The 26,786-nt window shown below is 36.2% G+C and overlaps 1 protein-coding gene across 2 annotated transcripts in view; it reads left to right on the forward strand.

Annotated features, from left to right (window-relative positions):
* Positions 1–855: 855 nt before the first annotated feature.
* Positions 856–26,786, forward strand: part of MYLK4 (myosin light chain kinase family member 4) — a 79,608-nt gene continuing 53,677 nt past the window's right edge. Inside the window, exon 1 of one of the 2 annotated variants that reach the window (XM_039869497.1) lies at positions 856–1,401. In XM_039869497.1, the coding sequence (XP_039725431.1) occupies positions 1,243–1,401 (159 nt within the window). In that variant the 5' untranslated portion in view covers positions 856–1,242. The remainder of the gene's footprint in view (positions 1,402–26,786) is intronic. The other variant, XM_039869498.1, reaches the window with a different exon arrangement.

Below are 26,786 nucleotides of genomic sequence, written 5' to 3' on the forward strand. Positions count from 1 at the left end.
CAGTAGCATTTGCAATTACATGTGATATTTTAGTCATAGTTTGCCTTAGAAATATTCATGCATTTCTCTTCTTATTTCAGTAATTCTTTTTTACAGGGCAATTTGTGAGAATGCTAATAATGGCCTGTAATGTATCTTATAGTACTCTGGTTGATTCTATTTACATTTTAGTGTGTTTGAATGTAAGCACTTTATATGGCTAAGTGGAATTTTGTAGACCATTCTATTTTAAATAATTTGGAACTCAAGGTATTATTTTTACTATATAAATTGAGAAGTAAAAGATAAAGTTTTGTGGAGATAATTACAGATGATTTTAAATTAAGAAAAAGCTGAAAGAAGCAATTTTCAGAAAATCTCCAGCAGGGGGCCTCAGGAGTTGGCGGTGGAAACCTGCCACAAATCAAATTACCCCCCACATCCGGCCATATAATCAAGTGATGTGTAGATACATACATATATGTAGATCTCTAGTACCAGAACAGTAGTACGTGTATTACCTAATTTGAAAGGGAAGTATTTCAAGAAGAGCACAAGGATTTGAACTACTTGGTACTGGGCTGCTAATGAAGATGAAAAGAAAGATATCTGGGTATCATATCTATGTGAGAAGGCTGTAAGGAAACATTTTTTTTTTTAAATAAACACCAAATATTTTAAGATGTAGGCAGAGAACTACTCTGGAAATAACTCGTTTGGTGGAGACCACTCCCCAGAGGGGGGCAAAATTCCCAGAGGAAGCATGAGAGACTCCTTATGCAGGAAGCCCTTCCTACTGGGGATGGCAGGAGCAAAACCTACAATCCCAATTAAACTCAAAGAAACTTTATATTCTGTATTTAAATTGGCCATTTGACAAAAATCTTATTTTATGCAGTGAGGGAAATATTAGTTGCCTAATGAAATTTAAGGTTGCTTCTTACTGTTTCCTTTTGTAGGAAAAAATGGGGGAAAACGTTTTTCCTGTTAAAGTTCCAGCATTTGAAACTTGATATTAATATTAACACTTCTCTTCCTATTTTTGGATCCTCTCTCCAATTTAAATAAAAGAGACTTCAAAATTCTCACCAGTCATTTTACCAAAAAGTCAAATGTGTAAATGATGAGAACTTTGTTTTTTTTCTTTACAGTAAAGAGGAAGGCGCAATCAAAAGTCACGATTGCATCTTGATTTAGAAATCAAGAACAGAGGGAGATGAAAACTACACTCCAGATAGTAACCTAATTGGACTCACCACCAAGATGTTAAAAGTGAAGAGGCTGGAAGAAATCAACACGTATTACAACAGTAACCATCTGGAGAAAATGGCCTTTTTTCAGTGCATGGACAAGGTTGAGAAAGTGAAATGTTTTCTGGAAGAAAGTTCTAGTGAACAGGAGTCAAGATCTGAAAAGAATGAGGTAATTTATATGCTAATTTAGTCTCCTGGAAAGTATTTATTCTACCTTATCTTTTCTTACATGCATCAACAAAGATAGCCATTTGTCAGACCTTTTTCAAATTCTATTTCGTCACTCGTGTGTAGAACTATGGAGTTTTTGAATAGCCAAACATTAATTTATCTCACTGAGGATTATGCATTGTAAATTATACAGTTGAGTTTGGAAAGTAATTAGAAGGCCTTTGAGTATGCATCTCTACCTGGAGACTATGCCAACACTGTGGTTATGGCTTTGAAGTTATGAAAGCAAATTTACGGAAACACATATTTATTAAGAAGGATCATTTAAAAGTATGGGATTGGGCATGAAATTCTGAGAAGCTCTGTGAGGGATACAATTACTTTGCAGAATAGGTTTTAAATTTCCTCAAGACCTTAGGCTCCTCACAGGGTAGGTGGCAGGGATGTTGACAGTGATGGTCAGAGACAGGGATAAGCAAGCCTTATTGGATGGCATGCCTGTGTCTTAATTTTGCAGTACGAGAGCCCTGATCCCAATCATGGCTGCTTGATCTTTGGCAAGTCACTAAATTCAACCAAGGAGCTGCCTCATTTGGATAATGGGACTATAGCTGTTGTGAAAATCAAGCTGACAATGTATAAAAAGCTCTTAGCATATTATGTTACCATGTTAAGCATTCAATAAATGTTAGCCAGCAGCAATCTCTCCCAACTGCCTTAGCTTAGTCAATTCTCACTGATAGATCCATAGAAGTACACTTCCTGGCCCAGCATGGGCCTCTTGACATTTTGCCCAGGGCTTTAGTCTAGCACATACAATTGTTTTGAATGTGTTTACATTCCTCTAGTATCACTCTTCAAGGTCGGGATGTCATATCACTCTCTATATTCTCAGTTGCTTTCCTAGTAACTAGCACATATTAGGCACCAAAAATGTTTGTGGAAAGAACAGATCAATCTAAGTGAATTCTGTATTCTAGTTGAGAGCTAGGAGTTATTGTTTTTAATAGAGCAACTGATTCTTATTAGATAGATTTGGGAAACATCTTTTTTTTTTGTCCAGTTACTGTTCTGAAAAGTGCTATTCAGATAGGGCATTTTTAATGTATAATAGACATGAATAGAGCTGTTAGGTATGAAAGGCAGAGGAGCCTTTTATTGTAAGTGAATAAAGAATGATAAAGTGTACTGGAGAGAAGAAATGAGTTAGTTTGAAACTTAGGTTTTTTGAGATCTCCACTTTATGAGTCAAGTGTCTTATTCGGTATACACCAAGAGAAATTTTCACAGGCAAAATTTCAACCAGATTTGAAGGAGTTCTTCATTAGGGCTATTTACAATACAAACAAACAGGATTTCTTTTTCTGTTTATTACTTTCTGTAGGACAAAGAAGACAAAATATTCTTGGATAATTTTGAAATAACCAACTATCTGTATAGTTTATATGAATTTAATTATTTTTTCAGTACTGTTTTTCTCTGGGTTCTGTGATATAATTTTTAGATATAATTTTTATAAGTAGGCAATATTTTTAAAGAGTTGAAATGGTGCTAAGCTGAAAAAGAAACATTTTTAGGAAGAATTGTTTTTGTGATTAACTGTTCCAGAATATTAGATACCAAATAATTTGTTAGAATAATATTTTAGAATAGTTTTGAGGAAAAGACTGATAATGTCATTCCTCAGAAACCCTAAAAGAACATCCTACTCAATTAGTCTGATATCCTTTGTGTAACCTGAGCCTCCTGGCTTTGATTCTGCAGTCAATGCAGTGCAGAAGGTGGGAAGGAATGACTAGTAACTCCATATGTCCCATTCAGTTTCTTTTTTGTAAATGGCAATGGGCCCAGAGATGCCAGCAATAAATTTATCTGTCTCTCTCTTGCCTTGTGGAGCACAAGAATGGGATGTGCACACAAATGGGAGGTGCAGAGCTCTTCTCCTTTCTGTGGCTGCTAGGGCCACCATGCTGGAGGCTCTTACTTGCCCAATAAGTGGATGCCATGGTAGCAAGCAGGCTTTGGCAAGGAAGGGGTTGTGGGCAAAGGGCATTTCAGCAGCTCAGATGTCTTCAAGTATGTAGACAGAGCTAGGCTGAAGTCTCCATATTCTGCTGGGGCCACAATAAATACCACATTTTTCTTAAGAAAAATGCCATAATTTTCTCCACTTACTCTCCTTCTCTTTTATCCTTCTCTCTTTAAGAAGAATAGCACTGCTAATCATAGTAGAAATCTTCACTGTGGTGCACTGAAATGACTTTACTCTGATTTTCAGACCGTGATGTGGAAGCTTTGTTTTGAAGACTTGAAGTGCAATTCTTTACATAAAAGTCTTTACTCTCTAGTCCCAGCGGGGAAAATTACCTGTAAATTTAACAACATATTTGTTAACATGGTTTGGAAAAGCTCAGATTATTTTTCTTTTCCTGCTCTTAGTCAGGTTTTTCTATTTTTATTTATTTTTCCTCCACTAGATTTATTTTTAGCTGTCTTCTTTCCTTCTACTTTGTTTTTTGTTGTTGTTGTTGTTGAATTTATTAAATACTACATATTCTACTTTTCTAGCATGTTTTGGTTATTTTCTGTTTTATTATGTTTTCTTGTGACTTTTCTCATTGTAGTATGTTTAAAGGGTGTTCAAAATCACCTAAGTAGTGTAGAATTTTAAAAGCTTTTAGCAGATATGCTATAAAAAACTAGTTCTAATCTTACATAATATGCTGTTGAAATCAAATAAAACCTAAAAGAAATTAATCTGCTACATATGAGTGATGAGCTTAATAGCTACTGTGTATAAACCATGAATTCATAAATGATAAATAACTCTCATAACTATAATTAGTATTACTTTTATACAACCAAAACGATTTCTTCTACTGTGTATAAACTATGAATTCATAAATGATAAATAACTCTCATAACTATAATTAGTATTACTTTTGTACAACCAAAAGGATTTCTTTTGTTAATTCTCTATGTTCTATATGAATAGCCCTCATTCTGCATTTCCCTCAAATCTAACTTACTGTTTAATTCTTCACCCCCACCCCTGCGCCCCGCCGCCCCAGCCTCCCAACCGCACCCCCCTCCCCCCCACCACCTCTTAATGAACAACAAAAGAGCCAGATAATTTTCTCAGGCAACCAGAGTTCCATTCTCCTGTGGTTCTGTCTGCTACCCTCTGCCTTCTCCCGTCTGCTATATATATTTCTATTCTTTATGCCCAAGATTATCCAAGCTCACCTCTTTTCTCCTTACCCGTTGGGGCAGGAGAAAGTTGCCTGTTGGTGGCAGAGCCATCAAGGCAGATGCCAGTTTCTGTTGTGCTAATCATCCTTCCTTGAACCAGGGGCAAACACACTTGCATTGGTGTCAATGGTCGCCTGCAGGTCTCTCTCTGACCCTGCACCTGTTTCAGATCTGTCACACCGACTATCATATCTTTCCTTTTAAAGAGGCAGATTATCTGTGGATCATGTAACTGGAAACATCTCTCACAAGATCCTACAAGAGCCCTCTGCAATCTGGCAACGCCTGCTCCTCAGAACAGAGCATGTAACAAGCATATGCTTAGAAACATGCTTCTGCTAGATCAAGGGAGGGAAGGAGTGCATAAGCAAAGTAACTTCTATAGCTGTTCTCAGAGAATGGATTTATATTTTAGAAGAAAAGACATCTGGATTGTAGGTAGTGTGTGCCTCATCTCATCTTCCTTACTCTGGCGTGTGTTCCAGTCCATGATGACACGGGGAGGTCACAGACAGGCTCCTGCTCTTGAGGACACACAGGTAGTAACATCACTTTTAACTAAGTCAGATTCATTTTACTGTTTTATTTGAATTTTTCCCACCAGGGAGTGGTGCTTGCCAAAGGAGAAGGAATGCATGCCCGTCTTAATCCTTCCCTAAGACTACTGTCTTAGGAGAGGTTGAGCTATAATAGAGGCATGAAGCACATTTCAAAATTTCAAACACTTGCACCAACTTTTGGGGGAACCTCAAAACAGCCATTCCTGATGTATATTAAAGTTGGTGATCTATTTTTGTTTGCGAGAGCTAAAAATAATGTCAACATCTCTTCATTCTCTTACTTCTTATATGACTTAATTATAAAAATAAAATAACATGAGGGCAAAACTTCCTTTCCCCTTATTAAGAAATCTATGGCAAAACAACATCTGAACAGTGATCACCTCTTCTGAGAAAGCTATCTAGCTCAGCCTTCTATGCTTTTTCCTTTGAACCGTTGTCTGATAATGTCTTTTACTTGATATCATAGCTATTCCAGGAATGGAATTCAGCCAGGAAAATAGTAGATTTCTGAATGAAGAAAAGTGATTCAGATTCTATGGATTTTAGCACTTCCCAAGAGAGGGGATTTGTATCTGGGAAAACATCTCTTTCCACGTATTTAATTCTTTTATCAATTAACATAGACTAAATTATTTTTAAAACAATATAAGACAGTTTAGAAATATTACAGAAAACAGTCTAAATCATTGTTCCCTATAGGAAGTGGATTTATAGTGATGTTCCTCAACTTTTTTCGATTATCACTTATTCTACTTCCAGAGACTTTTGCTTCCTCCCCCGTGTCCCAGTTAAACCTCCTAAGAAATCTTAATATCACAGATAGATGGTATATCTGTTTATAATTAAAGGTATATCTGTGCTTTATACATTAAAAGATTTTTGTCACTTCTCCCAAAGAATAAATTTTCATCCCCTTGTGTGTGATGTCACCACCATTGAGAATGCATGATTTACAGTTAAAAAAATTTTCTCCAGTGGAGTTGGGCAATATATCCCTATGCCTGTATATAAATGCCTTATATTTCTTGTTAAATATCTCATTCAACAAGAAACCACCAACTCATCATCTTGGTGGTGTTTAGAGGACTGAAAGCTCTGGGAGTCAGACTATTCTAATGGTTCCAAGCCTTTCCAGTGCACCCTGACACAGTAAATATTTCTGGGACTGTTAAGTTCACTTTCAGAGGAATTGGCAAATCTTGAAATGATTTATCATCTGATCTATCTTACTTGAGGACAAGGTAAAAGAGATAGGAGAAAGATGGATAGACAGGAACAGACTTTTTAAAATAAGACATTATAAAACATTATAAGTCTCTTTAGGTCTGACATAATATCACAGTTAGGTCTGCATTTTCAGATTTGGTCACTGTCGCCCAAACATTCATCATTTTGGGCTGTTTAATCTATCTTCTATGGGAAATACTATGAGGGTTTTAATCTTCCAAAGGAAAAAAAAATGAGTTATTCACCCAAGCTATGAGAATGTAGCCCTCATAGTATTTCTCAACGAAAAGGTAAACAAGATATACGGGCTAATTAGGAATGTTGTTGTTGTGTATTTAAAAGAGTTTTTGCAATATTTTACTGTAAAGAAAATGTCTCTTAAATCAGATTCTATGACATATCCTCTTACTTTTTCCCATTGCTAATGACTATTTAGAAATGTGGGTTTAGACATTTTTTATAAAAACAGCAGTTTTAGGAAGAGTCTTTTATAGGGCATCAGAGAATCCTATTTTTGATATTAATGTGCTCTGTATCCATTCAGAACACGAAATAGTTGAAAGATTTTTCCAGCACACTAGGTACAGATAACTGCCCATGTAGTTCTGGGTGTTCTGCACCAAACACACAGATGAGTCATATTTATGTTTGCGTCATTTCAGATTCTCCAAATAATTAAAATTCTGATAGTCCCATGTTATTTGGGATAATATGAAAAATATACCTTATTTTTCTCTCTAAAAGTTAAAGCAATGTAGTAAAAAATATAAATATTACAAATCAAGTCTGTGTTCCCAAGTAAAAAAATGTGTAACACACTTGATAATGAAATTCCTAAATATAATTAACCAAACTATGTTCTTATTCACTTACCTAAGACATTATGATTGTAAAAACCATGTTTATCTATTAGTGTTTCCCAGGCTTCAATTTTTCACTTACCACTTTTATAATTTTGCTACATCTGCATACTATTTTTATCCTTATTAGTATTTTCATATATCAAGTCGTTTAAAAATATTAACAAAAGCAAAAACAGAATAAAATCATGATTTTGATGTGCTGACTCTAAGTTTTCAAATATACGATAATACATACACATAAACTTTAAAAATGATTTGTTAGTTAACCCCAAAGCCCTAACAATGAGATGATCCCACATCAGCTTATGGACACCTGGACTCAGGAAGCTATTTTCAGGTCTTTGCCCTCTGCCATTTGGCAGTTTCAACTCCATTTCTCATTTTCTGCTTGCCATGTAGTGACAATAACAAAAACCAGAGAAACTGGTGATAAGCAGACAGCAGTGGAAAGAAGAGAGACCCGAAGTCTTCCCTCTAGATAGCAGATACATAGAATATCAATAACAGGTAAAATTTATTTAGTGCTTCTTAAGTGCCTGGATTCACGTTTTCCATATTGTTGCTTCTGACGTCCCATCAGAAAGCAGAGCTGAGACAAGAGCATGTGTGTAGGTGGTTTGTTTTGGGAAATGACTTCAGGGAATAAGAATGGGGGCCTGGGAAGTGTGAAATAGGGAAGGGGAGAAGCCTCAACAAGGTCACATTATCAAGCTGACCATTGCCAGTGGTAACCTCAGGACTGTTCACCTGTAGAACTGAAGGGGGCACTGATCCACGGGGTGACATTCCCACTGGTCAAGGGCTGTCTAGTTGGGTGACTAACCTCCTGGAATTTTCAGTTACATATGGGCGAATGCAGGTTCTCATGGGGGTCCCAGGCATCACTTGAACCTTATTTACAACTTTTAATTACGGAAAAGTATTTGACTTGCTAGTCTGTTGATTGTGTAAAAATTAAAAATGCTTATTTGGATATCAGCACAAACTTACAGTATAATCCATGGCTCATTTCTTTATCTACTCAGGGATTCTGATGAGTGCAGAGTATTATAGCATTTCTCTATCAAATGGATGTTGAAGGCCTGTACTCTAGCATATAGATTGTGACTCAAAGATTAAGGTCATTAGAAGCACAGCTCTAGCGGAACCTTGGAGGTCAGCTCACAAAATTCTTCTTTGAAGGGAGAACTCAAAGTACAAGAGAGGTAAAATGGACTTGCCCAAGATTCATGACATCACAGGACTACATCCTTTCCTAAAATCAGAATTATCTTTCAACCATATCTCCTATGTTTCTCTTTCTAAATTTTATTTCATCAAAGCCAGCCTTTTTCACAGAGTGGTTGGGAAGCATTTTGTATGGTCACTGTCATGGTTCCCTGTTGGCCTTCTCCCATGTGGGTGCAGTACACCAGTGACTGGGGCAGGCTCTGGGTTAGCCAGCTCGCCTCTCAGGATGGCTGATCACCAGCCAGCCCTGCCGGCCTCTTGCCTTGGCACTTCCTCTTTCTAGGTAGGAGCGTCCAACTTCTTAACTTTCCAATACCTCTGTCTTCTCCTTTAAAAACAATTCTCCACGGCCTCAGTCTGGGAGCTGGGAAGGCTCAGGTTTACTGCTAGGTGTCAGGAAATCTAAAAAAAGGCAGGGGCCAGGCTGGAATCGAGGGGAATTTGTCTAGTTGACCTTTAGCTTCTAATATTTGCATTCCAAATGTGAGCAGTCAACAAAGATGTAAAGTCTTCTTGTTTTTATACTTTTTATAGAGTTTAGGGCTTATCAGAACTTAAAATAAGTGGTAAGTACAGAAATGAATTATAAAGACAAGATTTTAATTCATAATGTATTTTTTTCTGTGTTCTTGAGAAAGGACTCTACCTCTGTGCAATATAAATGTTTTATAGTAGCATTTTCTCATTTCTAGCCATACAATTCTAAGTGGAGTTTTTGCTCCATTGTATTTGGTATATCCCTGGAATTTCAACTGCGGAGTTCTGATAGGGCAGAATAATTAACCTCTGGTGAGCGTCGCTCTATTACCTTGGGCCTGTTCCAGAGCATATGTCAGTTAGGAGGCCCATGTCCAGCTTGGATATCTTTGAGTCTAGTATATATTTAGTTTTCAGGATGCTTTTAGATTCTAAATGGGTTTTGAGCTCCCAAGAACACCTAGAGGATAAGAGAGGAGGAAACAACGGGAGGTGAAGATGTTATTTGGAGCTTCTAAATCTCCCAGAATCTGACAAAGGCACTCTCCTGAGTTACTCAAGCCCCTTCTGTTCTCTGGAGAGAGCTTCAGAGAGCCTTGTGACTGTGGCCTCAGAAAGCGCTCATTATCCACTCTAGAAACCTTAAGAAAGCTCCTAGCAATTCTTGATGTTTTCCCAAATTGTCTGAGAGAGGCTGGAACAGGCATGGGGGACACATGATGAATCTACATTGTCCAGCACTTTCACTGGGACATCATCCACTAGACCAGCAGTTCTCAAAGTGAGGTCCCTGGATGTCCTGAGGGACCATAAGATTCTTTCAGAGATCTGTAAGGTCAAAACTATTTTCAAAATAATTCTAATATTTTTGTCTTTTCACTGCCTTGATATTTGCACTGATGAAGAACAGGCAATTGTGGATAAAACTGCTAGAACCTCAACACAAAATAAATGGCACCAAAATGTGTTAGTAATCAGCAGTTTTTCACCTTCAGACTCTCGAAGTTCTCGTTTTTCTTTTTAAAGAACCTGTTTTCTTTAAGAATCTACTGGATGAAGCAGGAACATAAATGTATTTAAGCAGCTTGTATCAAAGTCTAAGTACTCATTTAAATCTTTGTACCTAGATTCTATATTAATTTTCTCAATAAAGAATTACTGAGTCCTCTACTGCATGAAAGACAGTGTTGGATCTGCTGGGCTTCTCCCATGATTATTGCCAAATATAACTGTGGCTTGGAGGGCAGATATCTGAAACTCAAAGATGATGCAAGAAATTTCGCTAATGGTCACAAAAAGAGACAGAATCTGATGAAATAAGATCATTTATTTAAAAGACAAACACAGGATACATATTTGAGCAAATTGTTCTTTCCTTTCAGTCTGTAGCTCAACATAATTATAGAGATGTAATTATTTTAGGGTCTTCCCTTAGACTACTTGGCAGTCTCTAGTTATTTAAACATTTAAAACTGGATAATGACAAGTGTTAGGTCTCATTTCTTCCCAACCTTCTAGAATAAGCATGTTGAATTGAAGATAATATAGATAAGTTTCTAAATACTTAAGACTATGTTCGCCTTTTGCCTATTTATGCTTTTAACTTAGGTTATTTACTTATTTAGTAAACATGTAAATGGTCCTCACTGTGACCAGACCCTGTGCTAAGCACTTTACAAACATAAACTTATTTAAACCTTGTAGGCACCATCCTGCTGGACTCTATGGATAATAATAATAGTTGCTAACATTTATGTTGTGTGTATTGTGTTCCAGGTACTATGATAAGCACTTTTCATATAGCATCTCAGTTAATCCTCACAATGGCCCTCTGAATTTGATATAATTACTACCTCTGTTTATAGATAAGTAAACTGAGGCTTAGTGAGGTCAGAAACTTGCCCAAAGTTATGCAAATATATTCTATGATATTTCTTCCTGAATGAATTAGCTTACCTAATACATGAAACAGGTTATTTGGTTTATTTATAAAAAATTTGACTAGGACTTATTTTTAAAAATTAAATGGTAAATATTTGAAAACAAATTATCTCTATGCATTTTCTAAGGACAATTTGTATTATCTTCACATTGTCTGAATTACAGTTCACATTTGATGATTGTTTTGGTTATTTGTTCTACTTCTTTATTGAGTAAGTTAATACGGAATCTGGGCACAAAGATTTAAACACAGCCAGACTGGACAGATAACATGGTCTAGTTCCTTTTTCAGGACAAATTGATGCTCATCTCTGGAACCATGATGTAACAGTGACCTCCAGTGGGAAGAAGTTGCAAAAGTTACTGTAGCCGGGCAGTGAAGTCAGAGCACTTGAGGCTAATTCTTCTAATTGCTGAAATCTTAGTTCCATGGCAGCAGTCAGGCCATTCTCAGCCATAGTTCATGAACACAGGAAGAATACATTGGAACTAATGATGATTTCAAACATGTAATGAGATTGTAAAATTATAAACTAAACGCTGTTTGTCCGCATACTATAACATACTTTTTTTGTTATGCAATGCACGTGTTTCTATATTTTTTATACTTTATTAATCATAATTACGTTTTGACTATTGAATGGAATTGAATTTTCACTAAAGATAGATCAGGAAGGTGGATAATCCAAAGGTTATCTTGTTTAGTTTTTTACAGTTTTACTCGGTAGTTTTTCAGGTTTGTGCACACGTTTTACCTAATAATGAAAAGTTACAATGTGAGACTTTTTTTACTGTGTGACATAGTTTAGTGTAAGACCACAAGATTGAATTTCATTTCTACCTCTTGCTACTTTTATGGCACTGAACATATTATCTGGCCTCTCTCATCCTATTTCGTCATCTGGGGTTAAAATTACCAACTCCACAGTGTTGTTGTATAAAGCAGTTAACATAGTGCTTGGCTTGAAAAAAGTACTTCATAAACAAAACAGTAAGTTTTACTATTAATGGCAGCTACACTTTTACGCAACACTGAGCATCTTTTCTGTGGCCTATCTCTGTCCTGCTGTGAGCCCCACAGATCTAGTTTCCTGAAGGACTTTTCTCCTTTAATGTCTTCCCACCCCAAATTTCCTTCCATGTTTCCCAGCAATTAGACTGAAAACCTTGGTGATCTTGACACCTCAGTGTCCTGCACAATTGACCCCTCCTACCCCTGGCACATCCTATCAGACACCAAATTTTGTATGTGGCTTGAAAAGTTTCTTCCACCTTTCCTTTTCATTCTCACTGGAATGATGGCAAAATAGGTTAGTATTTCTCCCACTGTCATCCAAGGAGATGTACACAGATGAATAATCTCTCAAAAGGAGAAAAGACACTCCATCCAATCCAGCATAAATTCTCTTTCAAGACGCCCAACTATTAACAGGATCATAATGGGAACGTGACTTGAAAAATGAAAAGATTAACCAAATGCTCAATGGTGGGACCAAATTATTTGGTATACAGAAGGAATTAGCCACATGGACTTAATAGAACATGAGAGAAGGCAGAGACTATTATTTCACCGAACACGTTACCCAATATGCGATGGTCAGTTCAAGCCTGGCACTGATACAGTTTACGAAGATTTAGAAACTCACATATTACAACAATTACTATCACCAATATAACAAAGAGAACAGGAGATATTCCATTTCTTTCCTGTCCAGAAACTTTGTCTCTTGATATTTCAAATGGTGAACAGTCAGACTTACTTTATGTAGCTGTTAGATACCACAGAGGAAGCCGTATTCTTCACCTCCCAACTTTCTGTCATTGTTCCCTAAGAACCATCCCTGGTCCCAAGCTCAGGCCACACACCATTTATTACAGAGCTGTATATTCTAATAAAATTAACTGGGGATAAACAAAGGAATGGAAAGTTACTAAGCATAATGCCTAACTTTTAAGCTTGTCCACCAGAGGATAATGATAATGACATAATTAAAGCCTATCAATTTATTTCCAATTATTCTATTTTAATATTATATGTTTGCATGATCAACATTGTCTTATGTGGGAGTATTAATATTATTCTCCAACACGTAACATTGGAAAGTCTCAGTGCACTTTAAAATACTAAAGGCTCCGAGAGGTTCCCGTGTTAAAACAATGACAACAAAACTGTTTTTAACCAGGCACATGAGAAGCATTAAAAAATGTTAACTTCATATCTGAAACATTATTAGCATTCATAATTATTTATCCTAAGAGCTTTCAAAATTTATTTGACCACTGAAGTGTTTTGTTTGTTGACTCACATTCAGATCTCAAGGTGCCTTAAGATGTATCTTGGGGAATGCTGGTTTACAAAGAACTGATTATTGACCTTGGTATCAAATAAACCCAGATTCAAATCCCCATGGGACGCCTTTCCAGTTGTGTGACCTTAAATGACTTTGGGTTGTCAGTCCTGGGTTCATCAAAATGATGTAAAATGCCAACCTTGTGGGATAATTGGGAAGACTGAATTAGCTAATCTGTTAGCAAGTGGCTTGATACCTGGCACAGAGATGTCACCCACAAATTTGATTTCTGTTCCTACTTTTTTACTTTTTACTACATGTTTCCTCATTCTCTCTCCTGCTCTATGCCTTTTTAAAATTTTTAAAAAAATTTTAATTAGTTTCAAGTATACAGTATATTGGTTAGACATCTATATAGTTAGTAAAATGATCCCCTCCAATTGCTCCCTCCCTTCCCTGACCCTCCACCTAGCCAATGTATTAATTAATGGTAATTGCATTCCCTATGCTGTGCTCCCCATCCCCGAGACCATCCATCAGCTACTAATTTGTACTTCTTTAACCCTTCACCTCATTCTCCCAGCCCCTCCAAACTCCTCTCCCTTCTGTCTGTCACAGAATTGTTCATTATATTTGTGAGTCTGTTTTTGATTAGTTTGTTCTTTTTATTTCTTAGATTCTGCATATAAGTGAAATCATATAGTGTTTATCTTTCTCTGTCTGACTTAAATACCTTCTAGGTCTATCAAAGCAGTATCTTTTTCCATCCTCTTCCTTTTCATATGTAGGGGTCTTGTTTTCTTATCCTTTCAGCCACTCTATCTTTGGTTGGAACACTTAATTCTTTCCCACTTAAGGTACTTATTGATAGGAATGTAGTTGTTACCATTCTTTATTCCTGTTTTTGATACATGTTTTTTCTTCTTAAAGAAGAAGTCCCTCCAACATTTCCTGTAATTCTGGCTTGGTGGTGATAAACTCCTTTAGCTTCTTCTTGTCTGTCCTTTTACTCTAAATGACAACTTTGCTGGATAAAGTAATCTTGATTGTATATCTTGGGTATTTCTCACTTTGAATATTTTGTGCCAAGCCCTTCTATCCTGTACAGTTTCTTTTGAGATATCAGCTGCCAGTCTTATGGGTGCTCCCTTGTAGGTAACTAACTGCTTTTCTCTTGCTGCTTTTAAGATTTTCTCTTTGTATTTAACCTTTGGCATTTGAATTATGATGTGTTGTGGTGTGGCCCTCTTTGGGTTCCTCTTTCTTGGGACTCTCTGAGTTTCCTGGGGTTGTTTGTCTATTTTCCTCACCAGATTAGGAAAGTTTTCCATCACTTTTTCTTCAAATAGGTTTTCAATGTCTTGCCCTCTCTCTTCTCCTTCGGGTACTCCTATGATGTGGTTGTTGTTACATTTAATTGTGTCCCATAGGCTCCTTAAATTATTTTCATGTTTTTGGATTCTTTTTTCTTGTTGCCATTCTATTTAGGTGTCCTCTGCTACCCCATCCTCTATACCAATGATTCAATCTTTCGCTTCCTGCACTCTGTTGATTCCCTCTAATGTACTCTTCATCTCAGATAATATATTCTTCATTTCTGACTGGTTCTCTTTTATAATTTCCATTTCTATTTTTGTGCTTTTTATCTCTTTGTTAAAATTCTCACTGAGTTCATCTACCCTTCCCCTAAGTTCATTGAATATCCTTATAACCAGTGTTTTGAACTCTGCATCTGATAGATTGTTCGACTCCATTTTTCTTGGAGCTCTGTTCTGTTCTTTCATAGGGGACCTGCTTCTTTGTCTTCGCATTTTGGCTGCCTTTCTGTGTCTGTTTCTATGTACTAATCAAAGCTCCTAAGTCTCCCGGTCTTATTAGCGTGGCTTTGTGTAGTAGTTGTCCAGTGGCACAGTCCTGAGAGGGGTTCAGCTGCAGGCCAAGTTTAGCCCCAGCCCGTGCCCCTACAGGGCCACCTGTCAAGACTCAACAAGCAATCCACAGATGCTGTGTTTAAAGCTGCCTCAAGAGGCCACCCAGAAACCAAGGTCAGGTGCCACCAGTGTGGAGCTTGAAGCTAATCAGCAAGGGACACAGGACATGCTAAAGACACTATTGGACATGGCTTGGTTAGGGCCGCAAGTTGGGAGAGGCAGAGTTTTAGGGAATCCTCTGAGTGGAGCGACCTTTGTTATCCAGTTTGATGACGTCTCAGCTGTGGCAGAGCTGCTCCGCATGCTGGGAGTGGGGTGTAGGGGGAGAGAGGTCTCAACAGCGGAATAATGGATACTACCAGTACCTGGGAGAAAGCCTCATCTCTGGCACTCACTCTAACAACTCAATGTCCCCTGTAGGTCCCTGGTGCTCCCTGAGCAGCCAACTTGGTGCTGGTGTTCAGAGTGAGTGAGTCTGTCATCGGTAAAGTCTGGTCATGGACATGGCCCCTTTAAAAAGAATGTCTGCAGCTGCCAGCTGCAGCTGCCGTAGCCTCTGTCCCACTCAGCTGCTTGGACTGGGCATCCTTACATCTTTGCCTTCTCCTATTTCCTCCTACCTCCTCCCATTGCAGGGTGATTTCTTATTTCTCTCCCTAGTTTTAGGGCTTCTGTTCATCCAGACCCCAGGTAACTCTGCTTGCTGTTTGCTCTGTGTTTCTGTCACAACTTTGGTGTGATCCCAAGAGGAGATGTACAAAGCCTCTATCATCTACGCCAATTTACCTGGTCTCTGAAAATAGTTTTTATATATTTGTTTCTTTTATATGTTCTAGTCTTTCAAAGTTGCTATTTTATGTGTGATGATGATGAACATTCATCACAAACCAGAATCTTATTACTTTAAGTGTGGTCCATGACTCGTCGGCTTTACCCAGACTTACTGAATAGGAATCTCATTTTCATAGGTCCCTGGGTGATTAATGTGCATATTAAGATTTGAGAAACACTAGAATATTCGTTACCTTCTGCAGTTGAAAAATGAAGAATCAATTAAAGTTTACTATAAAAAAACTGCTGAAAGAAAAACGAACATTCACTACCTCAGTTGTGATGATGTTTACTTAAGTACATGTGTATATTACATATATACACACATTCAGAATGTGTGTGTGTGTGTGTGTGTGTGTGTGTGTGTGTGTGTGTGTGTGTGTCTTAGAGATCTCTCAGGCTGTTCCTTGGGAACCAGACAATATGCTTTCTTGAACATTTTAAAAGCATATTTTTCTCAGTAAAATAAATATGTCTAAATTTAGTTCTTTCATTAGATTTCCCAGGCAGACAAAATATGAAACCTGTACAATGGACAGTTAGATAAGCTGGGCTGAGAAAACATGTGAAGAGCCAGGTATGGTCTGTCTTCCCTGCAAAGGTCACACTGGTTCTCTCAGAGATGGGTCTGGACATTGAGATCCTCACCCATTTGAAAGGTGTTGGCCTTTGATGAGACGCTGCATCATGGAAATTCCTTGGTCTGTCCTTGTCATCGGCAAAGCAGCAGGTAGTTTACTTGAAAGCCACATATGTGCTGAGTAAAGAAATAATCCGTGGGAATCTATCTTGTAACAAGAATCTATCTTATAACCACTGTTCTAAGGCAGCATTTCTCAAACTCTCCTGAAGATGAGAATCACCCAGGGTGCTTGGTGAGTATACAGATCATCAGGCACCCCCTAAAACTATGGAAGCAGAATCTCCATGAGTGGAGCTTAGGAATGTGTTTTTAATAATCCTCCAGGGGATTAATTAAAAATTTTTTTCAATTACAGTTGACATACAATATTATATTAGTTTCAGATATACAACATAGCAATTTAACATTTATATGACTTATGAAGTGATCACCCTGATAAGTCTAGTACCCATCTGAAACATATATAGTTAGTCCAATATTATTGACTACCTTCCCTATGCTGTACTTTACATCCCCATGACTATTTTGTAACTGCCAATTTGTACCTCTTAATCCCTTCACCTTTTCACACAGCCTCCCAAACCCCCTCCCATCTGGCAATTGTCAAAATGTTCTCTGTCTAGGAGTTTGTTTCTGTTTTGTTTATTTTGGGAGGGGGTGTGATAGCTTTTATTTTATTATTTTATTTCATTTTTATTTTTTAATTACTGTTGATATTCAATATTATATTAGTTTCAGGTATACAACATAGTGGTTAGATATTTATATAGCATTTATATATTTATAAGCTTTTTTAAATTTTGTTTTTTAGATTCCACATATAAATGAAATCATGTGGTATTTGTCTTTCTCTGACTTATTTCGCTAGGTCCACTCACATTGTTACAAATGGTGAGATTTCATTTTTTATGTCTTAGTAATATTCCATCGCATATATGAACCACTTCTTTATCCATTCATCTATTGATTGGAGTTTTCAATCCATTTTCATTTAAAATAACTATTGATACGTATGTAGTTATTGCCATTTTATTGTTTTTTGATTGTTGTATTTCTCTATTCCTTATTCTCTTGCTCTCTTCTCTTGTATGTTGATGACTTTCTATAGTGTTCCTTTCTCTGTTTCTTTTATATCTCTTGTAGATTTTTGGTTTTTGGTTATGATGAGATTCATATATACCAAGCTATATTTATAACCGTCTATTTTAAGTTGATGATTGCTTACACTCCAACACATTCTAGAATCACTACCACTTTCACTCAGCCCCTTCACGGTTATGTTTTTGTTATTATTTTTTACTTCTTTTGTGTGTGTATTTATTTGTATCCCTTAATTTACTATTATAATTACACATGATCTTCCTCTTTTTGTTTTTCAACCTTTATACTAGTTTTAGTGTTAGTCGATCCACTGCTTTTATTATGTATTTGTCTTTGTCAGTCAGAATTTTTTCTTTGTAACATTTTTTATTTATATTTTTTTAATTTTTTTCTTCTTCTTAAAAAAATCTCTTTAACATTTTTTGTAATTCTGGTTTGGTGGTGGTGAACTCCTTTAGCTTTTTCTTGTCTTGGAAACATTTTGTCTCTCTTCAATTTTAAATGACAGCTTTGCTGGGTAGGGTAATCTTGGTTGTAGGTTCTTGCTTTTCATCACTGAATATTTCATGGCAATACCTTCTGGTCTGTAAAATTTCTGCTGATAAATCAGCTGACAATCTTCAGGGAGCTCCCTTGTAGATAAAGTAACTATGTTTCACTTGTTTTCAAGATTCTCCCTTTGTTTTTAATCTTTGACATTTAAATATGATTTATCTTGGTGTGGTCCATTTTGGGTTTATCTTGTTTGGGACTCTTTGCACTTTCTGGACTTGTATGTCTATTTCCTTCACCAGATTAGGAAAGTTTTCTGTCATTATCTCTTAAAATAGATTTTTTCAGTCTCTTGCTCTCTCTTTTCTCCTTTTGGCACCCATATGATGGGAATGTTGGCATGCTTAATATTGTCCCAGAGACCCCTTAAACTATCTGCATTTTTTAAATTCTTTATTCTGTGCTGTTTTGATTGGATGTTTTCCACTACCTTGTTTTCCAAATTGCTCATTTGATTCTCTGCTTCATCTAATCTGCTGTTGATTCCATTTAACGCATTCTTTATTACAGTTATTGTATTCTTCATTTCTTTATCTTTTCTGGCTCTATTTTTATGTTTCCTAACTCTTTGTTGAAAATCTCACTGAGATAATCTATTCTTCTCCTTAGTTCATTGATCATATTTATAACCAGTGCTTTGTACTCTACATCTGATAGATTGCTTGCCTCCATTTTGTTCTCTTGCTGGAATTTTGTCCTGTTTTTTCATTTGGGACGTGTTTCTTTGTCTCCTCATTTTGGCTGCTTCTCTGTGTTTGTTTCTATGTATTAGGTAGGTCTGCTATGTGTCTGAGTCTTGGCAGAATGGTCTCATGTAGTAGGAGCCTTGTGGGGCCCAGTGGTGCAATCTTTCTGTTCACCTGAGCCAGATGCTCCAGGCATGTTCCTTGTTGGGACTGTGTGTGGTCTATTGTTGTAGTTGAGCCTTGATTGCTGTTAGTATATTAGTGGGAGGGAGCGACCCTCAGGCAGACTGGCTGTGAGGACTGGCTGTGACTACAATGGACAAACTCTTGTGTGGGGGCTGACCCCACAGAGCAGGATTCATTTCAGTGGGACTCCGGTTCCTACTAGTCCACCCTTTGGGGCTAATCGAGTGGTACTCTGGTATGGTTTGAAGCCAGTCACTAAGTGTATTGGTTCTGGGGCATCATGGGAGGGGTCTGGGGTAAGACCTGTGTCCAGCCAGGGGCATGTGGTAGGAACTACAAAGTGATTCACAGTTGGTAGCTGTCTGTGCTGGGCTTGGAGGCATCTGGAAATAATAGGCTTGCTGCCACTAGTGTTAAGCTGAGGGACACTTAGCAAGAGGTACAGGGCATGCCAAGGCCAATCACTGCTTGTTTGGGGTTTGTAGACCTTTCAGAAACTTTAGGAAAGTCTGCAATGCTGGCAGAGGCCAGCGCTTGTGAGGAACAGCTGCAAAAACAGATTTGGACAGTGCGCACAAGTCAGGTGGGATGAGGTTTCAGAGAATAACCAGGGTGAGGTGAGAGGGGTGTTAGCCAAATTAGTGGAGTGTCAGATTTGGTGTCTACATTCATTTGCATACTGTGTGGGAGGAGGGCTCAGCAAAGGAACAATGGCACCTGCAGATACTTCAGTCTCAGAGAGAGCTGTGCCTCTAGCCCTTGCCCTAAAGCCGGACAATTTAGTTTCTTCTTGTATGTTCCTGGTGTTTTGGGAGCTGCAGTCCCTTCTCTGTAGTTTAGAGCTAGTGTTTGCGAGTGAGTGAGTCTGTGCACAGGCACTTTAAAAAATATTTGGGTCTACAGCAGCCCTTTGTCTCACCCAGACTGAGTCCCTGCTGATTTTCACAGCCAGCTGTTGTGGGGACTCCGCTTCCTGGCACTGCTGCTCCATGCTGGGGAACCCAGTGTGGAGCTGGGCACCTCACTCCTCTAGGGGGACCTCAACAGCCAATATATCCTTCCTGATTCTTAACAGCCACGCTTGGATGTGGGACTAGCCTGTTTGGCATCTACCAGTCTCCATGTGGTTTCTTTATATCCTTAGTTATAAGAGTTTGGTCCAGTTATTCTTAGGTGTTTCTTAAGCGTGGTTGTTCTATAATGTAGTTGTGATTTTGACGTGGACATGGGAGGAGGAGAGCACAGTGTTTACCAATTCTACCACTTGATCAGAAGCCAGTCTTATTTTCTTTTAAGATTCCACATATTACCCCAATAACTCTAGTACCCCTCTGAAACATACAATTATTACAATATTATTGATTATATTCTCTATGTTGTGATTTATATTCCTATGACTATAACTGCTAATTTGTACATTTTAATCTTTTCCCCATTTTTTATCCATTCCTCCAACACCCTCCTATTTGGAAACCATCAAAATGTTCTCTGTATCTGTGAGTCTGTTTCTGTTTTGTTTGTTTATTTTGTTTTTTAGATTCCACATATAAGTGAAATCATATAACATTTGTCTTCCTACTGTCTGGCTTATTACCCTCTGTGTCCATCCATGTTGTTGCAAATGATAAGATTTCATTTTTTTTAAGATTGAGTAATATTCCATTGTATCTTTGTACCACATGTGTTTTATCAATTCATCTATCAATGGACACTTAGGTTGCTTCCCTATCTTGTCTATTGTAAATCATGTTACAATGAACATAGGGGTGCATATGTCTTTTAAATTAGTGTTTTGGATTTATTCAGATAAATATCCAGAAGTGGAATTGTTGGTTATCTGGTAGTCCTATTTTTAATATCTTGAGGAACCACAAAACTGTTTTCCATAGTGGCTGCACAAATTTGCAATCCCATCAACAGTGCGAGAGGGTTCCCTTTACTCGACATCCTCTCTAACACTTACTGTTTGTTGATTTATTGATGATAGCCATTCTGACAAGTGTGAGGTGGTATCTCATTGTGGTTTAACTTACATTTCCCTGATGATTAGTAATGTTGAGCATTTTTTCACATGTGTATTGGCTATCTGTATGTCCTCTTTGGAAAAATTTGTATTCAGGGCCTGTGCCCATTTTTTAATTGGATGATTTGTTTTATTAGTGTTAAATTGTAGGAGTTCCTTATATATTTTGGGTATTAATCCTTTATTGAATGTATCATCGGTGAATATCTTATTTCATGCAGTAGGTTATCTTTTTGTTTTGTTGACGGGTTCCTTTGCTGTGCAAAAACACTTTAGTTTGATTTAGTCTCATTTGTTCATTTTTTCTTTTGTTGCTTTTGCCCCTAGGAGATATATTAAAAAAGAAAATTACTAAGAATGATGTCAAAGAGTTTATTGCCTATGTTTTCTTATAAAGGATTTATGGTTTTGGGTCTTACATTTAAGTCTTTAATCAGTTTTGAGTTTATTCTTATGTATGGTGTAAGAAAGTGACCCGGTTTTATTCTTTTGCACATGCCTGTCTGGTTTTGTTAATATCGTTTACTATTATACAATGTCTTTACCTCCATTGTATATTCTTGCCTCTTTTGTCATAGATTAACTATATAGGGATAGATTTATTTCTGGGCTCTGTATTTTGTTCCATTGATCAATGTGTTGATTTTTATGCCAATAACATGCTGTTTTGATTACTATAGCCTTGTAGTATAGTTTATCAGGTAGTGAGTATGATATTTCTGACTTTATTTTTCTTTCTCAGGATTGCTTGGCTATTCTGGGTTTTCTGTGGTTCCATATACACTTTAGAATTGTTTGATCTAGTTCTGTGAAAACTGCGATTGGAATTGTGAAAAGTTTGCATTGAATCTATATTTAGCTTTGGGTAATATGAACATTTTAACAATATTAATTCTTTTGATTTGTGGAAATACAATATCTTACCATTTATTTGTGTCTTCTTCAATTTCTTTTATCAATGTCTTATAGTTAGTTATTAGGGTAAAGTCTTTTACCTCCTTGGTGAAATTTATTCCTAGGTATTTTATTCTTTTTGATGCAATTGTAAATGGAATTGTTTCTTAATTTCTTTTTAATAATTTGTTTTTAGTATATATAAATGCAAAATATTTCCTTATATTATTATAATTATTTTTATTTTAAAAACATTTTCATATTTTAGTTACAGTTGACATTCAACATTATTTTATATTAGCTTCAGCTATACAGCATACTGATTAGATATTTATATAATTTACAAAGTGATCTACCTAATAATCTAGTACCTACCTGGCACCATGCAGAGTTATTACAATATTATTTACTATATTCTCTAAGCTGTATTTTACATCCCTGGGACTATTTTGTAACTACCGATTTGTACTTTTCTAATCACTTTACCTTTTTCTCCCAGCCCTCAACCTCCATCCTATCTGGCAAACATCAGTTTGTTCTCTGTATGAATGAGTCTGTTTCTGTTTTGTTTGTTCATTTATTTTGTTATTTAGATTCTACATAAAAGTGATATCATATGGTATTTTTCTCTCTCTGTCTGACTTATTTCACTTAGAATGATACCCTCTATGTCCATCCATGTTGTCGCAAACAGTAAGATTTTTTTTATGGCTGAGTATCTTTCCATTGTATACATGTACCACCTCTTCCTTATCCAATAATCTATCGATGGACACTTAGATTGCTTCCATACCTTGGCTATGTTCATTGCAGCATTATTTACAATTTACAATAATGCTGCAATGAACATAGCGATGCATATATCTTTTCAAATAGTGTTTGTATTTCTTCAGCTAAATGCAAAAGATTTTTGTATATTAATTTTATATCCTGCAACTTTATTTAATTCATTTATTAGTTCTAACAGTTTTTTTGGTGAAGTGTTTAGGGTTTTCTATATATAATTTATATCATCTGCAAAAAGCGACAGTTTTACATCTTCCTTTCTTTTTTGGATGACTTTTATTTCTTTTTCTTGCCTAATCACTCTGACTGGGCCTTCCAGCACTATGTTGAATAAAAGTTGTGAGACTAGGTATCTTTGTTTTGTTTCTAATCTTAAGGAAAAGTTTTTAGCTTTTCACCAGTGCATATATTAGCTGTGTGTTTGTTATATATGGCCTAGCATTTTTCAAATATTTTTTCTGAACCTATTGCTATGACCAAATGATTTTTATTCTTGATTTTGTTTATGTGGTGTATCATGTTAATTGATTTGCAGATATTAAACCAAACTTGCATCTCAGTAATAAATCCCACTTGATGATGTATGATAGTTTTGATGTATTGCTGAATTCAGTTTGCTAATATTTTGTTGAGTGTTTTTGCCTCTATATTTATTAGGGATATTGGACTGTCATTTTATTTTTGGAATGCCTTTGTCTGATTTTGGCATCAGGGTAATGCTGGCCTCATAAAATGAGCTTGGCAATTTCCTTCCTCTTGAATATTTTGGAACAGTTTTAGAAGGATTGGTGTTCATTCTTTGAATATTTGGTAAAATTCACCAATGGAGCCATCAAGTCCAAGACCTTTGTTTGTTGGTAGATTTTTGATTAGTGATTTGATTTTGTTAGTGATTATCAGTCTGTTTAGATTTTGTTTCTTCTTGATTCAGTCTTAGGAGATTGTATATTTCCAGGACTTTATCCATTTCTTCCAGGTTGTTGGCATATAATTGTTCATAGTATATCCTTATAATTCTTTGTATTTCTGTGGTGTCAGTTTCACTTATTCTCTTTCATTTCTGATTTTATTTATTTAATCCTCTCTCTTTTTTTCTTGATGAATATAGTTAATGGTTTATTAATTTTGTTTATCTTTTAAAAGAATTAACACTTGTTTTTTAAACTCTTTCGTGTTGTTTTTTAGACTCTATTTTGTTTATTTCTACTGTGATATTTTTAAATTTCTTTTCTTCTCACTTTGGGCTTTATTTATTCTTCTTTTCTAGTTCCTTTATGTGTAAGATTAGATTCTTTATTTGAGATTTTTTTTCTTGAGGTAGGCCTATATTGCTATGAATTTCCCTCTTAAGACTGCTTTTCCTGTGTCGCATAGATTTGGGATTGTATTCTCATTTGAATTTGATTCAAAGTATCTTGATTTCTCTTTGTTAATCCATTCATTGTTTAGTAGCATGTTATTTAAACTTCATGTATTTGTGTGTTTTTTAGTTTTCTTCTTGTAATTGATTTCTAATTTCATACCATCGTGATTGGATAAGATGCTTTATATGATTTCGATCTTCTTGAATTTATTTAGACTTGTTTTGTGGACTGACATGGCCTATCTTATAAAATATTCTATGTTCACTTGAAAAGAATGTATATTCTGCCGCATTGGGTGTAATGTTCTAAAACAATCAAATAAATCCATCTGGTCTAATGCATCATTTAAGGTTGCTGTTTTCTTTTTGATTTTCTGTCTGGATGATATATCCATTGATGTCAATGGGGTGCTGAAGTTCTCTATTATTACCATATTATTGTCGATTGTTCCCTTCATGTCCATCAGTATTTGCTTTATATATTGAGGTACTGCTATGTTTATTTACAAGATTTATTTTCTCTTGTTTGTTTGATCTCTTTATCATTGTGAAATGTTTTCTTTATCTCTTGTTGTAACCTTTGTTTTAAAATCTATTTTATCTGATATATGTAATGCTACTCCCCATTTTTTTTGTTTCCATTTACATGAAATATGTTTTCCCATCCCTTTACTTTCAGTCTGCTTGTGTCTTTTGATCTGAAATGGCTCTCTTGTGACCAGTACATTTATGGGTCTTGTTTTCTTAAACATTCAGCCACCCTATGTCTTTTGATTGGAGTATTTAATCCATTTACATAATAAAGTAATTATTAATAGGTATGTTGTTGACATTTTATTATTTATATTTTTTATTTTTTTCTTCTTTTTCTTAAAGAATTCTCTTTAACATATTTTGTGATACTGATTTGGTGGTATTGAATTCATTTAGCTTTTTCTTGTCTTTCTTTATTTAATTCTTTTTCTTAAAGAATTTTCTTTAACATATTTTGTGATACTGATTTGGTGGTATTGAACTCATTTAGCTTTTTCTTGTCTTTTTCTTTATTACTCCTTCAATTTTAAATAAATATCTTGCTAAGTAGAGTAATTCTGGTTGTAGGTCTTTGCTTTTTACTACTTTGACTATTTCATGGTAATCCCTTCTGGCATGCAAAGTTTCTGTTGAGAAATCGGCTGACAGTGTTATGGGAGTTCTCTTGCAGGTAAGTAACTGCTTTCTTCTTGCTGTTTTAAGATTCCCTGTTTGCCTTTAACCTTTAGCATTTTAATTATGATTTGTCTTGGTGTGGGCCTCTTTGGGCTCAACTTGTTTAAGACTCTCCGCACTTTCTGAACTTGGAAATATCCATTTCCTTCATCAAGTTAGAAAAGTTTTCCATCATCATTTCTTCAAACAGTTTTTCAATTCTTTGCTCTCTTTTTTCTTCTCTAGTACCCTTATGATGCAAATCTTGGTACTTTTGATGTTTTCCCTAAGGTCCCTTAAACTATCTTCATTTTTAAAATTCTTTTTATTTTTCTTATTGAGTGTTTTTCATTACCTTGTCTTCCAAATTGTTGTTTTAATTCCCTGCTTCATCTCATCTATTGTTGATTCTCTCTAATATATTTTTTCAGTTATTATATTCTTCATTTCTGCCTGCTTTTTATATTTTCTGTCTCTATTTTTATGTTTCCTATCTCTTTGTTGACGTTCTCACTGAGATAATCTATTCTTCCCTTAAGTTCAGTGAGCATTTGAATAAATAGTGTCTTGAATTCTGCATCTAGTTACTTGCTTGTCTCCATTTTGTTTAGTTCCTGGTCTTTTATTTGAGACAAATTTCTTTTTCTGCTCATTTTGGCTGATCCCCTGTGTTTGTTTCTATGTGTTATGTAAATCTGCTACATTGCTTGGTCTTGGCAGAATGGCCTTATGTAGTAGGTGTCCTCTGGGGCCCAGGGGCAAGTCTCTCTGGTAACTTTAGCCAGGTGCTCTAGGGGCATCTCGTGTGGGTTGTGTGTATCTATCTGTTTGTTGTAATTGAGCCTGATTGCTGTTGTGTTGTCATGTTGAGTGATAGACTCTAGGGATTACTGAATGTGAGAAATGGCTATGACTACAGTGTACAAGCTGTTGTGCAAGGGCTGAACCCACCAATCAGGATTTGCTTTAACGGGGCTCTGGTGCTTGCTAGGTCTGCCCTTTGGGTATGTTGTTTATGGAGCTTGCTGGGTTGTACTTTGGTGTGGTCTGAAATATTTGCCCTCTTTAGAGGATGAGTACTCATTACCCCTACTCTATAGTTAAGTTAGTGTTTTGACCCCTTGAGTTTCTTTATCTATACAATAAGTCTGATAATAATACACACATATTAGGTGATTCTTTGTTCTGAGTCAATGCTACGTGAATCAGCTGATATTAAGTTTATTGTCTCTCCTATTGCTTGTTTCATCTCTGAGGTCTCTTGATCTCTACGAATTATGAATTTATGGAAAATGGTAGGAACTATAGTTTTTATGTGTATATTTCAATTTCTGCCATAACTCTGCTATCGTTGC

Source organism: Pteropus medius, unplaced genomic scaffold (genome assembly GCF_902729225.1).
Source record: "Pteropus medius unplaced genomic scaffold, Ma_sr-lr_union100, whole genome shotgun sequence".
NCBI classification, from domain to species: Eukaryota; Metazoa; Chordata; class Mammalia; order Chiroptera; family Pteropodidae; genus Pteropus; species Pteropus medius.